The sequence below is a fragment of the Petromyzon marinus genome, chromosome 63, assembly GCF_048934315.1.
Source record: "Petromyzon marinus isolate PM22_M1 ecotype Great Lakes invasive population chromosome 63, UKy_Petmar_22M1.pri1.0, whole genome shotgun sequence".
In the NCBI taxonomy this organism is placed as follows: Eukaryota; Metazoa; Chordata; class Hyperoartia; order Petromyzontiformes; family Petromyzontidae; genus Petromyzon; species Petromyzon marinus.
This window is the reverse complement of record NC_133729.1, coordinates 8943017-8959524: the sequence shown is the minus strand read 5'-3', so window position 1 is coordinate 8959524 and position 16508 is coordinate 8943017. Positions and strand designations below refer to the sequence as shown.

Here is a 16508-nt window from a genome sequence, read left to right as displayed (position 1 = left end):
TCCAATGAGAACAGTTGGCTATGAAAGAAGTTCATCATGCACACTGTACATCACCGTTGTCTCACAGTGTTCGTGGTTCCTCTTCTTAATGCTTGGATTTGTTTTCAAATGTATGAGATGAAAGTTCCCAGGATCGTGAGTCCACCTTCCTCACCCATCATACCATGACAGTGAGCGGGTGAGTGAGTGAGCGATGTAGCACAGCACGGCAGTATTACTGTTGTGAGCGATATCGGCGACACATCTCCGTTGACGAGGATTAGTTCTAAATACGTTCATCAACGGTGACTCCTCCGGGGTGCATGACAATAACCAAGCGTGACGATAACTACAACACGCATGGAACAGGGGTTCTGTATCGGACGATATGAGGGTTCTGTATTGGATGAGACGAGGGTTCTGTTTGGGATGAGACGAGGGTTCTGTATGGGATGAGACGAGGGTTCTGTATGGGATTAAATGAGGGTTCTGCATCAGATAAGACGAGGGTTCTGGAATATATGACATGATGGTTCTGTATCAGATAAGACGAGGGTCTCTGTATCTCACCATGGCCTCAGTGATGATGTAGGTGAGGGCACCGGAGGCTTGGTACGCGTAGCCAGCGCTGTTGAAGAGGAACTCGGATAAGCCGAAGTAGAGCATGCGGTCAGCAGAGGTGCCCAGATCCATGGGGGGTGCAGGGACAGGGAACTCGGAGTGGTGCTGCAGGCTGTAGAACTCACCCTGCGGGGCCAGGCGCAGACACGGATACACACGTAGGGACACGGAGGGACGCATGGAGACACACAGAGAGAGACACGTAGACACAGAAAGAGGCACAAATAGACACACAGAGTCACATTTAAAGAGACGGATAGAAATATGGAGAAATAGAGACACGCATGGAGACATGGATAGAGACACGGAGACGCGCATGGAGTCACGGAGACACAGACAGAGCGGAGACGTGGATACACGGATAGAGACGTGGAAATGGGACACGGAGAGGTAGAGACAGTGGTCTGCTCGGTAGGACACTTACAGCAGCCCGGTCACCGGTACAGGGTTACTGAACAGGTGAGTGGTGGGCAGGTGAGTGGTGGACAGGTGAGTGGTGGACAGGTGACTGCTGAGCAGGTGAGTGGTGGGCAGGTGAGTAGTGGACAGGTGAGTGGCGAGCAGGTGACTGCTGAGCAGGCGAGAGGCAGACAGGTGAGTGGAGAACGGGTGATCGGTGGCCAGGTGAGTGGCGGATAGGTGAGTAGAGAACGGGTGATCGGTGGAAAGGTGAGTGGTGAGCAGGTGAGTGGTGAGCAGGTGAGTGGCGAGCAGGTGAGTGTGCTCACCTTGCAGGGAATGTCCAGCATGTCCGCGCGGGTGTCGGGAGGACTCAGGAGCGAGTAGTCGACCTCTGTGAATTCGTCCACCTTGGCAGTGACTGGGGTCACGATCACATTCGGAATGACATTTACATGAATTTTTGGACACGTCAACGTCATGAGCATCATCATAAATAATCAGCATCAATGACATCACTACCTCGAACTTCAGCTTTGTATCGTGATCACCATACGTGACATTGCTCATTGATCTCTTTGCATGCTCCACGCCTCATTGACATCGCCATCATCGTCGCCATCGTTCGCCGTGTTACCGTGACAACCCTTCACAGGGCCCACATCTCTCGCACTGTTCAGATGTTGTTCCCGTTTGTCTGCTGTTCAGGCAACGCGTTGGAGAGCCGTGTTGCAGCCGAAAAGCCACGCGCCCATCCTACACGTACAGTTTGACCCTGGAAGCGTAGCCTTTACCCACAAACTCTTTTACACACGAACTCTTTCACACACAAACCCTCACAATGATTTACTTTTCAAATGTGGGCCTGCCAAAATATCGCAGCGCTGGGGATTGATTGGCTTCGCTCGATCGTCCGGGCATCATTTCAGCCACATCTAGCCTACGTCGGTTACCGGGAAAACGAAAATGTCCACACCCAGTAACGCCACATCCAGGAAACCCGTCGCTCATGGCTGTGGCTACTATTACTACGAGCACCTCCGATTAGCACAGTTGGATACGTACGGTGTGAAAGAAGTTCAACGTACATAGATATTGCTCGTCACGTGCCACCTGCTTCGGTCTGTAAACCAGCGACGCCGAAAAGAATAAAAAAACATTCCATGAGAAATGAATCCCTGTCCGTGTGGCGAGGTCAGCCCATGGTCTGCATTGCCGTACATCAACTAAAACGAAACTTTTTTTTTATTTTGCCAGGTAAGGCCCACTGAACTATATGTAAAGGGAAAAACTGGAGGACCTGAAGAAAAATCCACGCGACCATAGGGAGTGAGATACACAAACTCCAAATATACAGCAGCAGCAGGCGTCAGGGTCGGGATCAAACCCACGACCTCCTGTACACGAGGCGAGGGCGTTAACATCGCCCCCTAAAAGCTTGCATGTGTAAATAATCCCACACCGCTGGTGAACCGAGTAACCATGGGGTTGTGTCTCCCACGTGGGGTCTCACTTGAGATCTCCTGCAGGCTGTTCTCCAGATCGCTGTTGATCGCTTCGGTCACCTGATCACACAGCTGTTGCGAGAGACGGGAGGGGGGTGGGCGTGAGCAGCACAGTTGCTCGTGAACTCATCACAAGCGCCGCTTTTTGTTGCCGTTCACGTCTACCCCAATGTCGGCCCCGTGCATGCTGCTGTCGGGTGCTGCGTCGTCGCCACACTGCTCTTGCGAAGAAATCTCGCAAGAGCAGTCCGGAGCCTACGCGCTATTAGAGAATGTACCCACGGAAGCGGATATCACAGAGCGACCTCCGAGATCCCTTCTTCAAGACTAGAATCACCAATGTTACGCCGGTTGTGCTATCGGCGTCACGTCATTACAGGATGAATCCATTTGAATCTCTCGCAAAGAACAGTGCGACCCTCCACCTCGTCAGAGAATGACCCCACGGAAGCGGATATCACAGAGCGACCTCTGAGATCCCTTCTTCTTCAAGTGACACCTCTGGTCCGCACACGCAGAAAAGGACTTCCCCCACCTGCTCTGCATATGAGAGTGAGGTTCGTCGTGTGACAGGTAAACCGATGTTTTCATTCTCAAAGCTGGAATTTAGCAACATTAAACAAAGGACAATAAGTTGGTCTGGCGTGTTCGTGGTCCTGGCCATACCACCCACTCTGGTCCCATCGCGACCTTAATAGGTGCTCGCAGACACACACGCACGCGAAGACGCGGGCGCCGGTGTTCACACCTGTCGCACTCATATAAGGTCGCACTCATTACACACAGAGCGCTCGCCACAGATGAAGCTAAATTCCTTGTCGATCTTGTCAAGGAGCGTGAACTATCACGCGACCTCCGGTCGTCCTCGCAGTGACGCTTAACTCGCCATCGGGCAGAGACGGCGGTCATCGCATCGGTCGCTTTCAAATGTTCTTCTGCGGCCCTCTAGAAATGCTCTTCTGATATTAGTAAGCCACTGGAGCTCTGCACTTTCAAATTCAGATTTAAAACTCATTTCTTTAGAACTGCTTATTGTGTTTAGTTTGTTGTCCTTCCCCACCCCTCCAATTAGCACGGTTGGCTACGTACGGTGTAAAAGAAGTTCAACACACATACATACCTGACCCTTCAGGTGGTCTCGTATGTTATTCTCGATGAGGTGTTTGAAGAGGTTGTACAGCCAGCTGTAACACACACACACACAACAACAATTGTTTAAACCATGGTGTTTGGAAACCTAGGCCCATCATAGGCTGCACGTCACTCCCGGCTTGACCTTATATGGCCCGTGGCCACAATGAGGCCCCGACACTTTTAAAAGGCCCGCAGATGATGTCAATCAATCGCTGCAAGAATCTCAGCCACACTAATCGGGTACGAGAGGGAGGATATGTTTGAATTAGGCGAGATTAGTATGCGCCTTTGTCAAACTTCTTTCGCGTCATACGCAGCAAACCATGCCTATCGGAGGTGCCGGGGGAAGGACCAAGAGAAAACGTGCAAACATAAACATCTATCGTAGCAAGGAGACTGAGGAAGCTGGTGGATATTGGTGAGAGTTTGTATTCAGACAGGGAAGGTCAACAATGTGTAATAAGTGGCTCCGACACGGCACAACTTTATTTATTCATTAAAGGTTCTTCACAGCCACGACTCCTCACGCGGATGCCGTCGTTTCGTTCTTGGCATGACTGCGCTGCCCCGGGCTACGTGGCGCTCACCCCGCTGATCTCCACCGCACCGCTGGCTGGCGGCGCGCTGGGGAGCGGCCGAGCGGCTGGAGGTCGAACCGCCACGTGGCTGGTGGAGTTGGCGGGGCAGCAGCGACGGGGAGCTCCTCTTCGGTCTTCAACCACCGACCCTGAACCGTCCGCTACTCCCCGCTTATATTCCCCTTTCTGAGGCTAAGCCCCGCCTCTCGCCACACCCCTCTAGGAACCTTCGAGAACGTTCCAGAGGCTTCCGTTCTAGATCCGCCCATTAACCTTTCCCCCAGATAGAACCCCACTACTGATAAGCCATGGACTGTCTGACAGTATATAAAGTGTAACCCTACTCACTCATTGGTTTTTTCGGTAAAGTCACGTATGTAGAAATACAATAAAATTATATTAAAACAAAAAAACAATCACGACGTTTCGATCACAACGCAAGCGATCTTCATCAGGTGTCAAGAACAAATCACGGAGGTAAATACAACAAGAAGATGAGAGACGAGAATTCAACAAACCTGAAAAAAACATTATGTGAAGCACATCCAGTCAGGCCAACAACACAGACACTTCCTGGTGGACCACGAATTTCAGAAGAGTGTTAAATTTCGTATTCAACCTTTGGATTGCACATACCAGCATATACCAGCATAGATATCTCTGCTGGTATGTGCAATCCAAAGGTTGAACACGAAATTTAACACTCTTCTGAAATTCGTGGTCCGCCAGGAAGTGTCTGTGTTGTTGGCCTGACTGGATGTGCTTCACATAATGTTTTTTCAGGTTTGTTGAATTCTCGTCTCTCATCTTTTTGTTGTATTTACCTCCGTGATTTGTTCTTGACACCTGATGAAGATCGCTTGCGTTGTGATCGAAAAGTCGTGATTGTTTTTTAAAATATAATTTTATTGTATTTCTACATACGTGACTTTACCGAAAAAAACAATGAGTAATGTTATGCAGTCACGAAAGCTTCAATATTTATTATTAAAGTGTAACTCCTCAATTATTCAAGAGATGGCGCTCGCTTATTGCAAATGAATACAATCTTTGCACTGAGAGTATTGATGGAGAAGTGCAGAGAGAAGAAACGGGACCTGCACATGGTGTTTATTGATCTCGAGAAAGCATACGACAGGGTGCCGAGAGAACTCATCTGGTGGTGTATGAGAAGAAGAAGAGGAGGAGGAGGAGGAGGAAGAAGAAGAAGAAGAAGAGGAAGAGGAAGAAGAGGAAGAGGAAGATGAAGAAGAAGAGGAAGAAGAAGAAGAAGAAGTATTCCTGAGGTATATGTCCCGCTCATCCAGGGTATGTATGAAGGAGGGATAATGCACGCACAAAGCAGCCGTGAAGCAAGCTTCCACCCGGAGCCCCTTCCTGCTCGCAGACGACATTGTGCTATGCGGTGAAAGCAGAGGGGTAGTGGAAGATGATTTGAAGATCTGGGTGCAAAAGATCGAAGGGAATGGGTTGAGGATCAGTTGGACAAAGACAGAGTACATGGTGGCTAATTTCAAAGTAAATAACGCAGAAGGAGTATTGTAAATTGGAAGTGACCAGTTAATGAAGGGGAACGAGTTTAAGCACCTGGGTGCAACGATGTGGTGCTGATGGATCACCAGAAGGAGAGTTGAGAATAAGAACAAGGGTTGGATGGCTGAAATGGCGAGAGATGACCGGTGTGGTGTGTTAGAAGAGGGTCCCAGTATGGTTGAAGGGTGCTGTTGTATGGGGCCGAGTGCTGGTGCACAAGAAAGTGGGAGGACCAAGCTATGGTAGTCACAGAGATGATGTTGCGGTGGATGTTGGGTTTAACGAGGAAGGACAGGGGCGTGAGAAATGAAGAAGTGAGAGTAAGACTCGAGGTGGTAGAAATCGCAGAGAAGATGAGAGAGAGAAAAGGCTGTGCTGTCGTTTCGTCATGTTGAGAGACAGGAGGAAAAGTGTGTGTGGGTCAGAAGCTGTGCAAGTGATGCAATGGAAGGAAATGGATCAAGGGGAAGGCATCAAAAGTGGTGGGGGTGGGGCGATGTGGCGCGATCGGACACGGTGGCCCGAGGAGCCGGACAGAGAGTTGGCGCTGGACAGGGCAGCGTGGAGAAGGTTGGCAAGGACAGCGGAGTGGAATAACCGCGCGGGAGAAAAGGAGAATCGTACCAGTAACACTTTGAGCTGAGTTATATGAGTAAATCATGCCCCATACCTGTTGTTTGTGCTGCTTCTGCTATTGTAATTCAGAATATATATTTTTCAGAATCAGATTTTTTACGGAAGGAATCCAATGCGCTATAAAGCTACCCTCCGCAGGAATGTGTTTTTTCAGAAGCGACCTGGCCACAAATGAGAGCTCAGCGAAGTGGCTTATCACGTGCAAATTTGTCACTGCAAAAATAAATATCTAAACGCTGTAAACAATCTAAATGCGTGACGTTGATTCAATACGCAGCTTTGATGCCACTGCAGTCACCTGGCCCCGCCGTGGAACTTGATGTCGACGTCGCCAACCCCGCTGCTGCAGCCACCGGCGCTGACCGACGGCCTCCCCGTGACATCGCGCGACAGCACCAGCACGGTGGACAGCGACAGCCCGCTCATGCGCATGTCAAATGTGCCGCTGTCCTTCCTGCGCTCATCCGACGCAAACGCAGTGAGTTGACCCCCATATGATAGACGCACAACCCTGCCAAACTGCGCCCTTGCCTCCCCAGTTGCAAGAACATCGCTCCCTGAACAGAAGCTGCCTTCACTGCTGTCCGGATATGGAACTGCCTCCCTGAACACTGATTCTGCTCTTCAGGCCTTCGAACGCCGAGCACATGGAACATCTCCTAACTTCACCACACGCCTTGTAGGAGTGAGTCTTTGAGTTGCAGTGAATCAATGATTGTGCCGATTAGATGTACTCATGTCTGATACGGCTGTTGTTTCACAATTGCACCCAATAAAAAAAAAAGATCAGAACTACACCACTGTCGTCTTAGGTACAGGTTGAACACTACGGGATCAGAACCACGGACAGCACTGATCCTCTTAGGTACAGGTTGAACACTACGGGATCAGAACCACGGACAGCGCTGGTCCTCTTAGGTACAGGTTAAACACTACGGGATCAGAACGACGGACAGCACTGGTCCTCTTTGGTACAGGTTAAACACTTTGGGATCAGGACCACGGACAGCGCTGGTCCTCTTAGGTACAGGTTGAACACTACGGGATCAGAACCACGGACAGCACTGGTCCTCTTAGGTACAGGTTAAACACTATGGGATCAGGACCACGGACAGCACTGGTCCTCTTAGGTACAGGTTAAACACTATGGGATCAGAACCACGGACAGCACTGGTTCTCTTAGGTACAGGTTAAACACTTTGGGATCAGAACCACGGACAGCGCTGATCCTCTTAGGTACAGGTTAAACACTTTGGGATCAGAACCACGGACAGCACTGGTCCTCTTAGGTACAGGTTAAACACTTTGGGATCAGAACCATGGACAGCGCTGATCCTCTTAGGTACAGGTTGAACACTACGGGATCAGAACCACGGACAGCGCTGGTCCTCTTAGGTACAGGTTAAACACTTTGGGATCAGAACGACGGACAGCACTGGTCCTCTTAGGTACAGGTTAAACACTATGGGATCAGAACCACGGACAGCACTGGTCCTCTTAGGTACAGGTTAAACACTTTGGGATCAGAACGACGGACAGCACTGGTCCTCTTAGGTACAGGTTAAACACTATGGGATCAGAACCACGGACAGCACTGGTCCTCTTAGGTACAGGTTAAACACTATGGGATCAGAACCACGGACAGCACTGGTCCTCTTAGGTACAGGTTAAACACTTTGGGATCAGAACGACGGACAGCACTGGTCCTCTTAGGTACAGGTTAAACACTATGGGATCAGAACCACGGACAGCGCTGGTCCTCTTAGGTACAGGTTAAACACTATGGGGTCAGAACCACGGACAGCACTGGTCCTCTTAGGTACAGGTTAAACACTTTGGGATCAGGACCACGGACAGCACTGGTCCTCTTAGGTACAGGTTAAACACTATGGGATCAGAACCATGGACAGCGCTGATCCTCTTAGGTACAGGTTAAACACTATGGGATCAGGACCACGGACAGCACTGGTCCTCTTAGGTACAGGTTAAACACTATGGGATCAGGACCACGGACAGCACTGGTCTTCTTAGGTACAGGTTAAACACTTTGGGATCAGGACCACGGACAGCACTGGTCCTCTTAGGTACAGGTTAAACACTTTGGGATCAGGACCACGGACAGCACTGGTCCTCTTAGGTACAGGTTAAACACTACCGGATCAGAACCACGGACAGCGCTGGTCCTCTTAGGTACAGGTTAAACACTATGGGATCAGGACCACGGACAGCCACGGCCCTCTCGGTGAGTGTGCGTCTCTGAGCTTGACTCACACGAACAGCGCCTTGTAATGCCATTCCCCGGACAGCGACACCGACGCTCCGCTGAAGCTGAACTTGAGCCCCGAGCCCGGAACGAACCCCAGCGCCGTGCTGGGCATCGTGAAGTCGGTGATGTGCATCCTGACCACACACGGAACACAAACGAAAGATAAAGGTCCCCTGTGCAGCCTCCAGCTGGCTGTTGGAGCAAGTGTGGTTCGCAAACGCCGGCAGGGCACAAACGGTACGAGGTTATTCATTTGTATGTCATTTTAATTGCTCTTGTGGTAAATGCTATGCTGGACAGACGGGACGAAACATTAGCATTAGACTAAGAGAACACAAAATAATTCATTAAATACTCAAAAACACAACTGCCGGCAGTTGCAGAAGATGCTTGGCAACAAGGACATGCAAATGATTTGAAAACGCTAAAGTGTTGCGTAGAACACATTACTACTGGCCGAGACTAATTCGAGAATCTGTTGAAATTGAGACAAATACAAAATAACTTTAACCGCTCTGACAGCTACAGGCTTCGTGCAGCCTGGAAGCATATCATCAAGTAATACACCGTACAATTGCATACCTTGTAAAGGCATCACATGCTAATTAACAGTGATTAAATTTTGATTTAAAGCTTTCGTGACTGCAGTAATTCATATTCTTAGCTCTTTCGGTAAAGTCACGTTGAAGGGAAACAATAAAATAATAATATATATATAAAACAATAACAGTGTTAACACTGTTTGTGTTATGGTCGAAACGTCGTGAGAATTTTTATTGTTTTATATATATTTTATTATTTTATTGTTTCCCTTCAACGTGACTTTACCGAAAGAGCTAAGAATATCTATAGTTATAGAATTACAATAAACCCCCTCTGCTCTCCGCACCTGATTGGCTCGCAGTCATAATGTCATCTTGCTCTATTTAAGACCGGAACCAGGTGGCCCTCTTCACTATTCTGGCAAATCGCCCGCTTGATGCTGGACAATGTAACTACCAGCGAAACGTCCCGGTACTCAAGTGGTGAATGTTGTGGCTTTACTCTCCAACTCACCGGTGGGCGAAAGTAGTAACTACTTGGCGAGTTTTGTTTATGTGACAAACCTTACTGGTCGGCTGTGTCGGGTGGTGGCGGGTTAACGACACCACATTTATACCGTCACGATCTAACCCCAAAAACCTTTATTTTGTATCTACGTACAGTACGTTGAACTTCTTTCGCCCCGTACGGAACCCACCGTGCTAACTGGAGGTGTGAAAAGGCTGCTACAAGGTCCAAACAATAAAAAAACAAAAATTCTCAGAGCTGGAATGTATCAGGATGTATCATCCAATTTCAGAGGACAACCATCGTCACATTTAAGATGAACACCGCTCAGCCCGTGCTCGAGGCCTTATTGGCACCTGGATGAGACCATCATCTCGCTCCACGCGAGGACCCGGTAGAACCACGCCTGTCCGCATTGCACACAATTAAAAGTCGCCGTCGTCGTTGTCGCTGTTGTTCAGGAAAAATGGAAGGAACCGGAAAGAGAATGGGCCTTGACAACGACATCATCACAAGAGATTGGTGCCAGAAAGATGTGGCTACTACTTGAGCACTTTGGCTCTCCAAGACAGAGAGGAAAGGTGGAAACAAATCACGAAATGTTGCAGTGGACACCTACTACGGGCTATCTGCCCATGGGTCGTGATGTTGGTGATGATGATGCTGCCTGTCAGCATTGACAGCTCGGACCTCTGACCTCTGAGCCACCGGCCCCCCCTACTGGAGAATCCTTTACAGGTAACAGGACGACACATTGTACGGAAACCTTTTTATGGGGGGGGGGAGGCAGCTTTTCAGAAAGGGGTCGGGGGAATAGGGTGAGCAGTTCTTTAGCTTAAAATATGAAGGAACTATGGACTAAATTTTGATTTAAATTGTTTATATATATTTTATTATTTTATTGTTTCCCTTCAACATGACTTTACCGAAAGAGCTAAGAATATGAACTATGGACTATGCACTATATATTTTACCAGGTAAGGCGCACTGAGCTATGTAGCTCTTTTTCAGAAGCGATCACAAACGATAGCTCAACCAAAGTGGTTCTTAATGAGTGGGGGGCACCATCCTGGTCCTGGTGTTAATAATCCCCTCGCCCCCCCCCCCCGGTGTGGGTTTGTGATGATAATTTGGGGCAACACAAACCCACACTCACCCTGACAGCGTGTAGTGGATCTTGCCAGAAGAGCCGCTCTGGTCTGGGATCGAGATCCCATGGAGTTTCTGAAGCAGGATCCCAACAGCCACGCTCCGACCTGTGAGAGACAGAGACAGATCCCACCATGGTACACATGGTAGCAGTCAGTGGTGTAGTAACTACATTATAATCAGTGGCGTAGTAACTACATTATCAGTGGTGTAGTAACTACATTATCAGTGGTGTAGTAACTACATTATCAGTGGTGTAGTAACTACATTATCAGTGGTGTAGCAACTACATTATCAGTGGTGTAGTGACTACATTATCAGTGTCGTAGTAACTACATTATAATCAGTGGCGTAGTTACTACATTATCAGTTGCGTAGTAACTACATTATAATCAGTGGCGTAGTTACTACATTATCAGTGGCGTAGTAACTGCACTATCAGTTGTGTAGTAACTACATTATAATCAGTGGCGTAGTAACAACATTATCAGTTGTGTAGTAACTACATTATAATCAGTGGCGTAGTAACTACATTATCAGTTGTGTAGTAAATACATTATAATCAGTGGCGTAGTAACTATATTATCAGTTGTGTAGTAACTACATTATAATCAGTGGCGTAGTAACTACATTATCAGTGGCGTAGTAACTACATTATCAGTTGTGTAGTAACTACATTATAATAAGTGGCGTAGTAACTACATTATCAGTGGCGTAGTAACTATATTATCAGTGGCGTAGTAACTGCATTATCAGTGACATAGTAACTACATTATTAGTGGCGTAGTAACTACATTATCAGTGGCGTAGTAACTACATTATCAGTTGTGTAGTAACTACATTATAATCAGTGGCGTAGTAACTACATTATCAGTGGCGTAGTAACTACATTATCAGTGGCGTAGTAACTACATTATCAGTGGTGTAGTAACTACATTATCAGTGGCGTAGTAACTACATTATCAGTGGCGTAGTAACTACATTATCAGTGGTGTAGTGACTACATTATCAGTGATGTAGTAACTACATTATCAGTGGCGTAGTAACTACATTATCAGTGGCGTAGTAACTACATTATCAGTGGTGTAGTAAATACATTATCAGTGGTGTAGCAACTACATTATCAGTGGTGTAGTAACTACATTATCAGTGGTGTAGTAACTACATTATCAGTGGCGTAGTAACTACATAATCAGTGGCGTAGTAACTACATAATCAGTGGTGCAGTAACTACATTATCAGTGGCGTAGTAACTACATAATCAGTGGTGTAGTAACTACATTATCAGTGGCGTAGTAACTACAGTATCAGTTGTGTAGTAACTACATTATCAGTGGCATAGTAACTACATAATCAGTGGTGTAGTAACTACATTATCAGTGGCGTAGTAACTACATTATCAGTGGCGTAGTAACTACATTATCAGTGGCGTAGTAACTACATTATCAGTGGCGTAGTAACTACATAATCAGTGGTGTAGTAACTACATTATCAGTGGCGTAGTAACTACATAATCAGTGGTGTAGTAACTACATTATCAGTGGCGTAGTAACTACATTATCAGTGGCGTAGTAACTACATTATCAGGGGTGTAGTAACTACATAATCAGTGGTGTAGTAACTACATTATCAGTGGCGTAGTAACTACATTATCAGTGGCGTAGTAACTACATTATCAGTGGTCTAGTAACTACATTATCAGTGGTGTAGTAACTACATAATCAGTGGTGTAGTAACTACATTATCAGTGGCGTAGTAACTACATTATCAGTGGCGTAGTAACTACATTATCAGTGGTGTAGTAACTACATTATCAGTGGCGTAGTAACTACATTATCAGTGGTGTAGTAACTACATTATCAGTGGTGTAGTAACTACATAATCAGTGGTGTAGTAACTACATTATCAGTGGCGTAGTAACTACATTATCAGTGGCGTAGTAACTACATTATCAGTGGTGTAGTAACTACATAATCAGTGGTGTAGTAACTACATTATCAGTGGCGTAGTAACTACATTATCAGTGGTGTAGTAACTACATTATCAGCGATTGACGTGATGACAATCGCTTGTGTTGTGGTCGAAATGTAGTTTTTTTTATTATTTTTTGTTGTTTTCTTTGAACCTATCTAGGTGACTTTACCGAAAGACCCAAAGAATACCAACAAGTTGAGTTTAGTTCCAGCTCCCTAAGTGGATACATATCTGAATTTTTCTGAGATGGCATCAAGATGCTGCACGCATCTGGCAGGTGCATTTTGCGATGTCTGTGGCCAATTTATCAAGACAAGAGCGAAACAGTGCTCTGTGGAAGCATCTGCTCAAATGTGTGAGGCCTACCAGGCATATTTCGGCATGCCTGTCAGGGATCAAGACAAACCATGGGCACCTCATTTCACCTGTGAGCAATGAAAACAACTCTGGAAGGTAAAATGGACAATTGTTGTTTGGAATTTTATGTTGTAAAATTGGTAAAAAAAAATTGTAAAAGTTTACAATTATCAAATGTTTTACAATTGTAATGAGCAACTTCCTCAACATGTCGTGTAGAGGGTACTTCTTCTTTATTACTCACACTGGGCACAACACAGGCCAACACTTATTCTTCCTCACACTGAGTACAACACTAGGCATTAACACCGACCGGCTACACACACACAGCCGATCACTCGGCGTGGTCCCACCGCCCTCACCCGGCCACGCCGCTGGCTGGCGGCGTGCCGAGGAGGGCGATGGAAACCCCGCAGGAGACCTTCCGCGTGGCCGGACGACGGAGAGAGATGGCGGCGAGCAGCGACGCAGCCAGGACCCAGGATCCCACACACGAACCCCGGATCCGCTCCCCCTGATATCTCCCCAGGCGTGGCGAGGCCCCGCCTCCGGCCACGCCCCTTCGTGGAACCTTCCAGAAGGTTCCCGGAAGATCTCGGCTCGCCCCACCTGTTACCTTTGCCCCAAATACACCTCTTTCTCTGATTGGTTGGTACTTAACCGTGCCCGTACCCTTGATTCCCTTTCCTGCCAGCAGGTGTCACCCTGCCATTACACATTTTTCAATGTCATTGAATAAACTATATCATATATGAAATTTTTTTGCCAGAATCTCTTACACATTAGTCACGGGTGAAATAAATGTATTTTTCCAGGATGATAGAGGGGAAAAGAGATCCATGAAATTTGCGATCCCAAGAATTTGGTGGGAATCCACTGAACACTCAACGAACTGCTACTTCTGCATGGTGGACCCTTCCAAACGTCGGACTGGAAAGAATGCACCTGCTATCACGTATCCGGACCTTCCTTCATCCATCTCTCCAGTGCCACACTGCCATGAGCTCCCCGTACCCACTCGTCCGGAGAGAGACCGGCCGTCTTTAGAAGAGAGCAGCAAGTCAGAGAGCGAGGAAGACGTTGTAGATCCAGATGGCATTGTCAGAGGTGACCTGAAGAGAGAAACCCATACTACCCAAACCAAAAAGACCTCAACGACTGGATCAGATATCTTGGTCTAACCAATTCCAATGCCGAGCTTTTGGAACAAGTGGAACTTGTTGGATGAAAGTGTGCAAGTCGCAGATCAGAAGAAGCATCGCCAACCTTTTTGCAGCTTCTTCATCTGTCAAAATGGGCTCTGTTTCTGCCACAATGTGACCAGTCTGTTTGAGGCAATCGGAATCGCCTGTAACCAGAATCAGTGGCACCTCTTCATTGGTAGCTCATCCAGGAACCTCAAAGCCGTACTGCTCCATAATGATAACAAGTACCTGTCTCTTCCCCTGGCTCACTCGGTGCACCTCAAAGAGGATTACAACAGCATCAAGACCTTGCTGGATGCCTTGAAGTATGATGAGTACGGCTGGGAGGTCATCGGAGACTTCAAAATGGTGGCATTCCTGATGGGTCTCCAAGGCGGTTTTACCAAGTTTCCCTGCTATCTGTGCCATTGGGACAGCAGGGACACCAAGGCGCACTACCACAGGCGGGACTGGCCACAGCGGACCGAGTTCTCCGTGGGGAGGAACAACGTCAAGTGGGAGCCACTGGTGGACCCCCGGAAGGTGCTGATGCCACCATTGCATATCATATTGGGCCTTATGAAACAATTTGTCAGAGCTGTAGATAAGGAGTCGGCAGTCTTCAAGTACCTTCAAGACTTCTTCCCTAAGCTGTCTGAGACAAAGGTCAAAGCCGGTGTCTTCGTCGGACCACAGATAAAGAAGATTCTGGAGTGCAATGAATTCCCCAAGAAGCTCACTAGTTAGGAGAAAGCGGCTTGGGACAGCTTTGTCGCAGTGGTTCGTGGCTTCCTGGGCAATCACGAGGTCAAAAACTACGTGGAGCTGGTTGAGACTCTGGTGAAGAACTACGGCACAATGGGCTGTAGGATGTCCCTCAAAGTCCATATCCTTGATGCTCATCTTGATAAATTCAAGGAAAACATGGGAGCGTACTCGGAGGAGCAAGGCGAGTGCTTCCACCAGGACATACTGGACGTTGAACGCCACTATCCTAGGACAGTACAACGAGAACATGATGGTAGACCACATTTGGGGGCTGATTCGTGAAAGTGATTTACAGGATAATCGTAAATCTCGAAAAACTACTCAATTCTAAATCTTTTGTAATCATTATTGTATTACTTTAGTATAAATACATGTTACTTTTGATTCATATGTTGCTTTTTTCTGATTTAATGTGAACGAAAATACACAAATTCCCCCGTTTTCTCATTGAAAATAGGTAAATTGCAAAATATCACTGTCCTGGTCACAAAAGGAAAGTTTGTGGGCAATAATAAAAAATAATTTTCTGTACTTTTGCGGCATGAGCAATTAGGAAATAACACTTACTACCCAGAAACAAAAATTGTGTTACATAGGGTTATCAGTGGTGTAGTAACTACATTGTCAGTGGTGTAGTAACTACATTATCAGTGGTGTAGTAACTACATTATCAGTGGTGTAGTGACTATATTATCAGTGGCGTAGTAACTACATTATGAGTGGCGTAGTAACTACATTATCAGTGGCGTAGTAACTACATTTTTAGTGGCGTAGTAACTACATTATCAGTGGTGTAGTAACTACATTATCAGTGGTGTAGTAACTACATTATCAGTGACGTAGTAACTACATTATCAGTGGCGTAGTAACTACATTATCAGTGGTGTAGTAACTACATTATCAGTGGTGTAGTAACTACATTATCAGTGGTGTAGTAACTACATTATCAGTGGTGTAGTAACTACATTATCAGTTGCGTAGTGACTACATTATCAGTGGCGTAATAACTACATTATGAGTGGCGTAGTGACTACATTATCAGTGGTGTAGTGACTACATTATCAGTGGTGTAGTAACTACATTATCAGTGGCATAGTAACTACATTATCGGTGGCGTAGTAACTACATTATCAGTGGTGTAGCAACTACATTATCAGTGGCGTAGTTACTACATTATCAGTGGTGTAGTAACTACATTATCAGTGGCGTAGTAACTACATTATCAGTGGCGTAGTAACTACATTATCAGTGGTGTAGTAACTACATTATCAGTGGCGTAGTTACTACATTATCAGTGGCGTAGTAACTACATTATCAGTGGCGTAGTAACTACATTATCAGTGGTGTAGTAACTACATTATCAGTGGCGTAGTAA

The 16508-nt window shown here is 46.8% G+C and overlaps 1 protein-coding gene and 1 long non-coding RNA gene across 7 annotated transcripts in view; one reads left to right on the top strand and one right to left on the bottom strand.

Annotated features, from left to right (window-relative positions):
* LOC116956071 (bactericidal permeability-increasing protein-like) overlaps window positions 1–16508 on the bottom strand; it is a 52536-nt gene that overhangs the window by 16794 nt on the left and 19234 nt on the right. For all 6 annotated transcript variants that reach the window (XR_012930191.1, XR_012930192.1, XM_076053967.1 and 3 more), the window contains 7 exons: window positions 10858–10957; window positions 8657–8785; window positions 6684–6839; window positions 3625–3688; window positions 2513–2576; window positions 1329–1420; window positions 550–726 (listed from right to left, as the gene is read on the bottom strand). Coding sequence is in view for 4 of the 6 variants with exons in the window: in XM_076053967.1 (XP_075910082.1) it covers window positions 550–726; window positions 1329–1420; window positions 2513–2576; window positions 3625–3688; window positions 6684–6839; window positions 8657–8785; window positions 10858–10957 (782 nt within the window). In the remaining 2 variants the exon portion in view is untranslated. The remainder of the gene's footprint in view (window positions 1–549; window positions 727–1328; window positions 1421–2512; window positions 2577–3624; window positions 3689–6683; window positions 6840–8656; window positions 8786–10857; window positions 10958–16508) is intronic.
* On the top strand, window positions 725–1334 carry LOC142906346 (uncharacterized). The gene is made up of 3 exons (XR_012930193.1): window positions 725–1059; window positions 1090–1134; window positions 1165–1334. It is a non-coding gene; the product is annotated as an uncharacterized LOC142906346 (long non-coding RNA).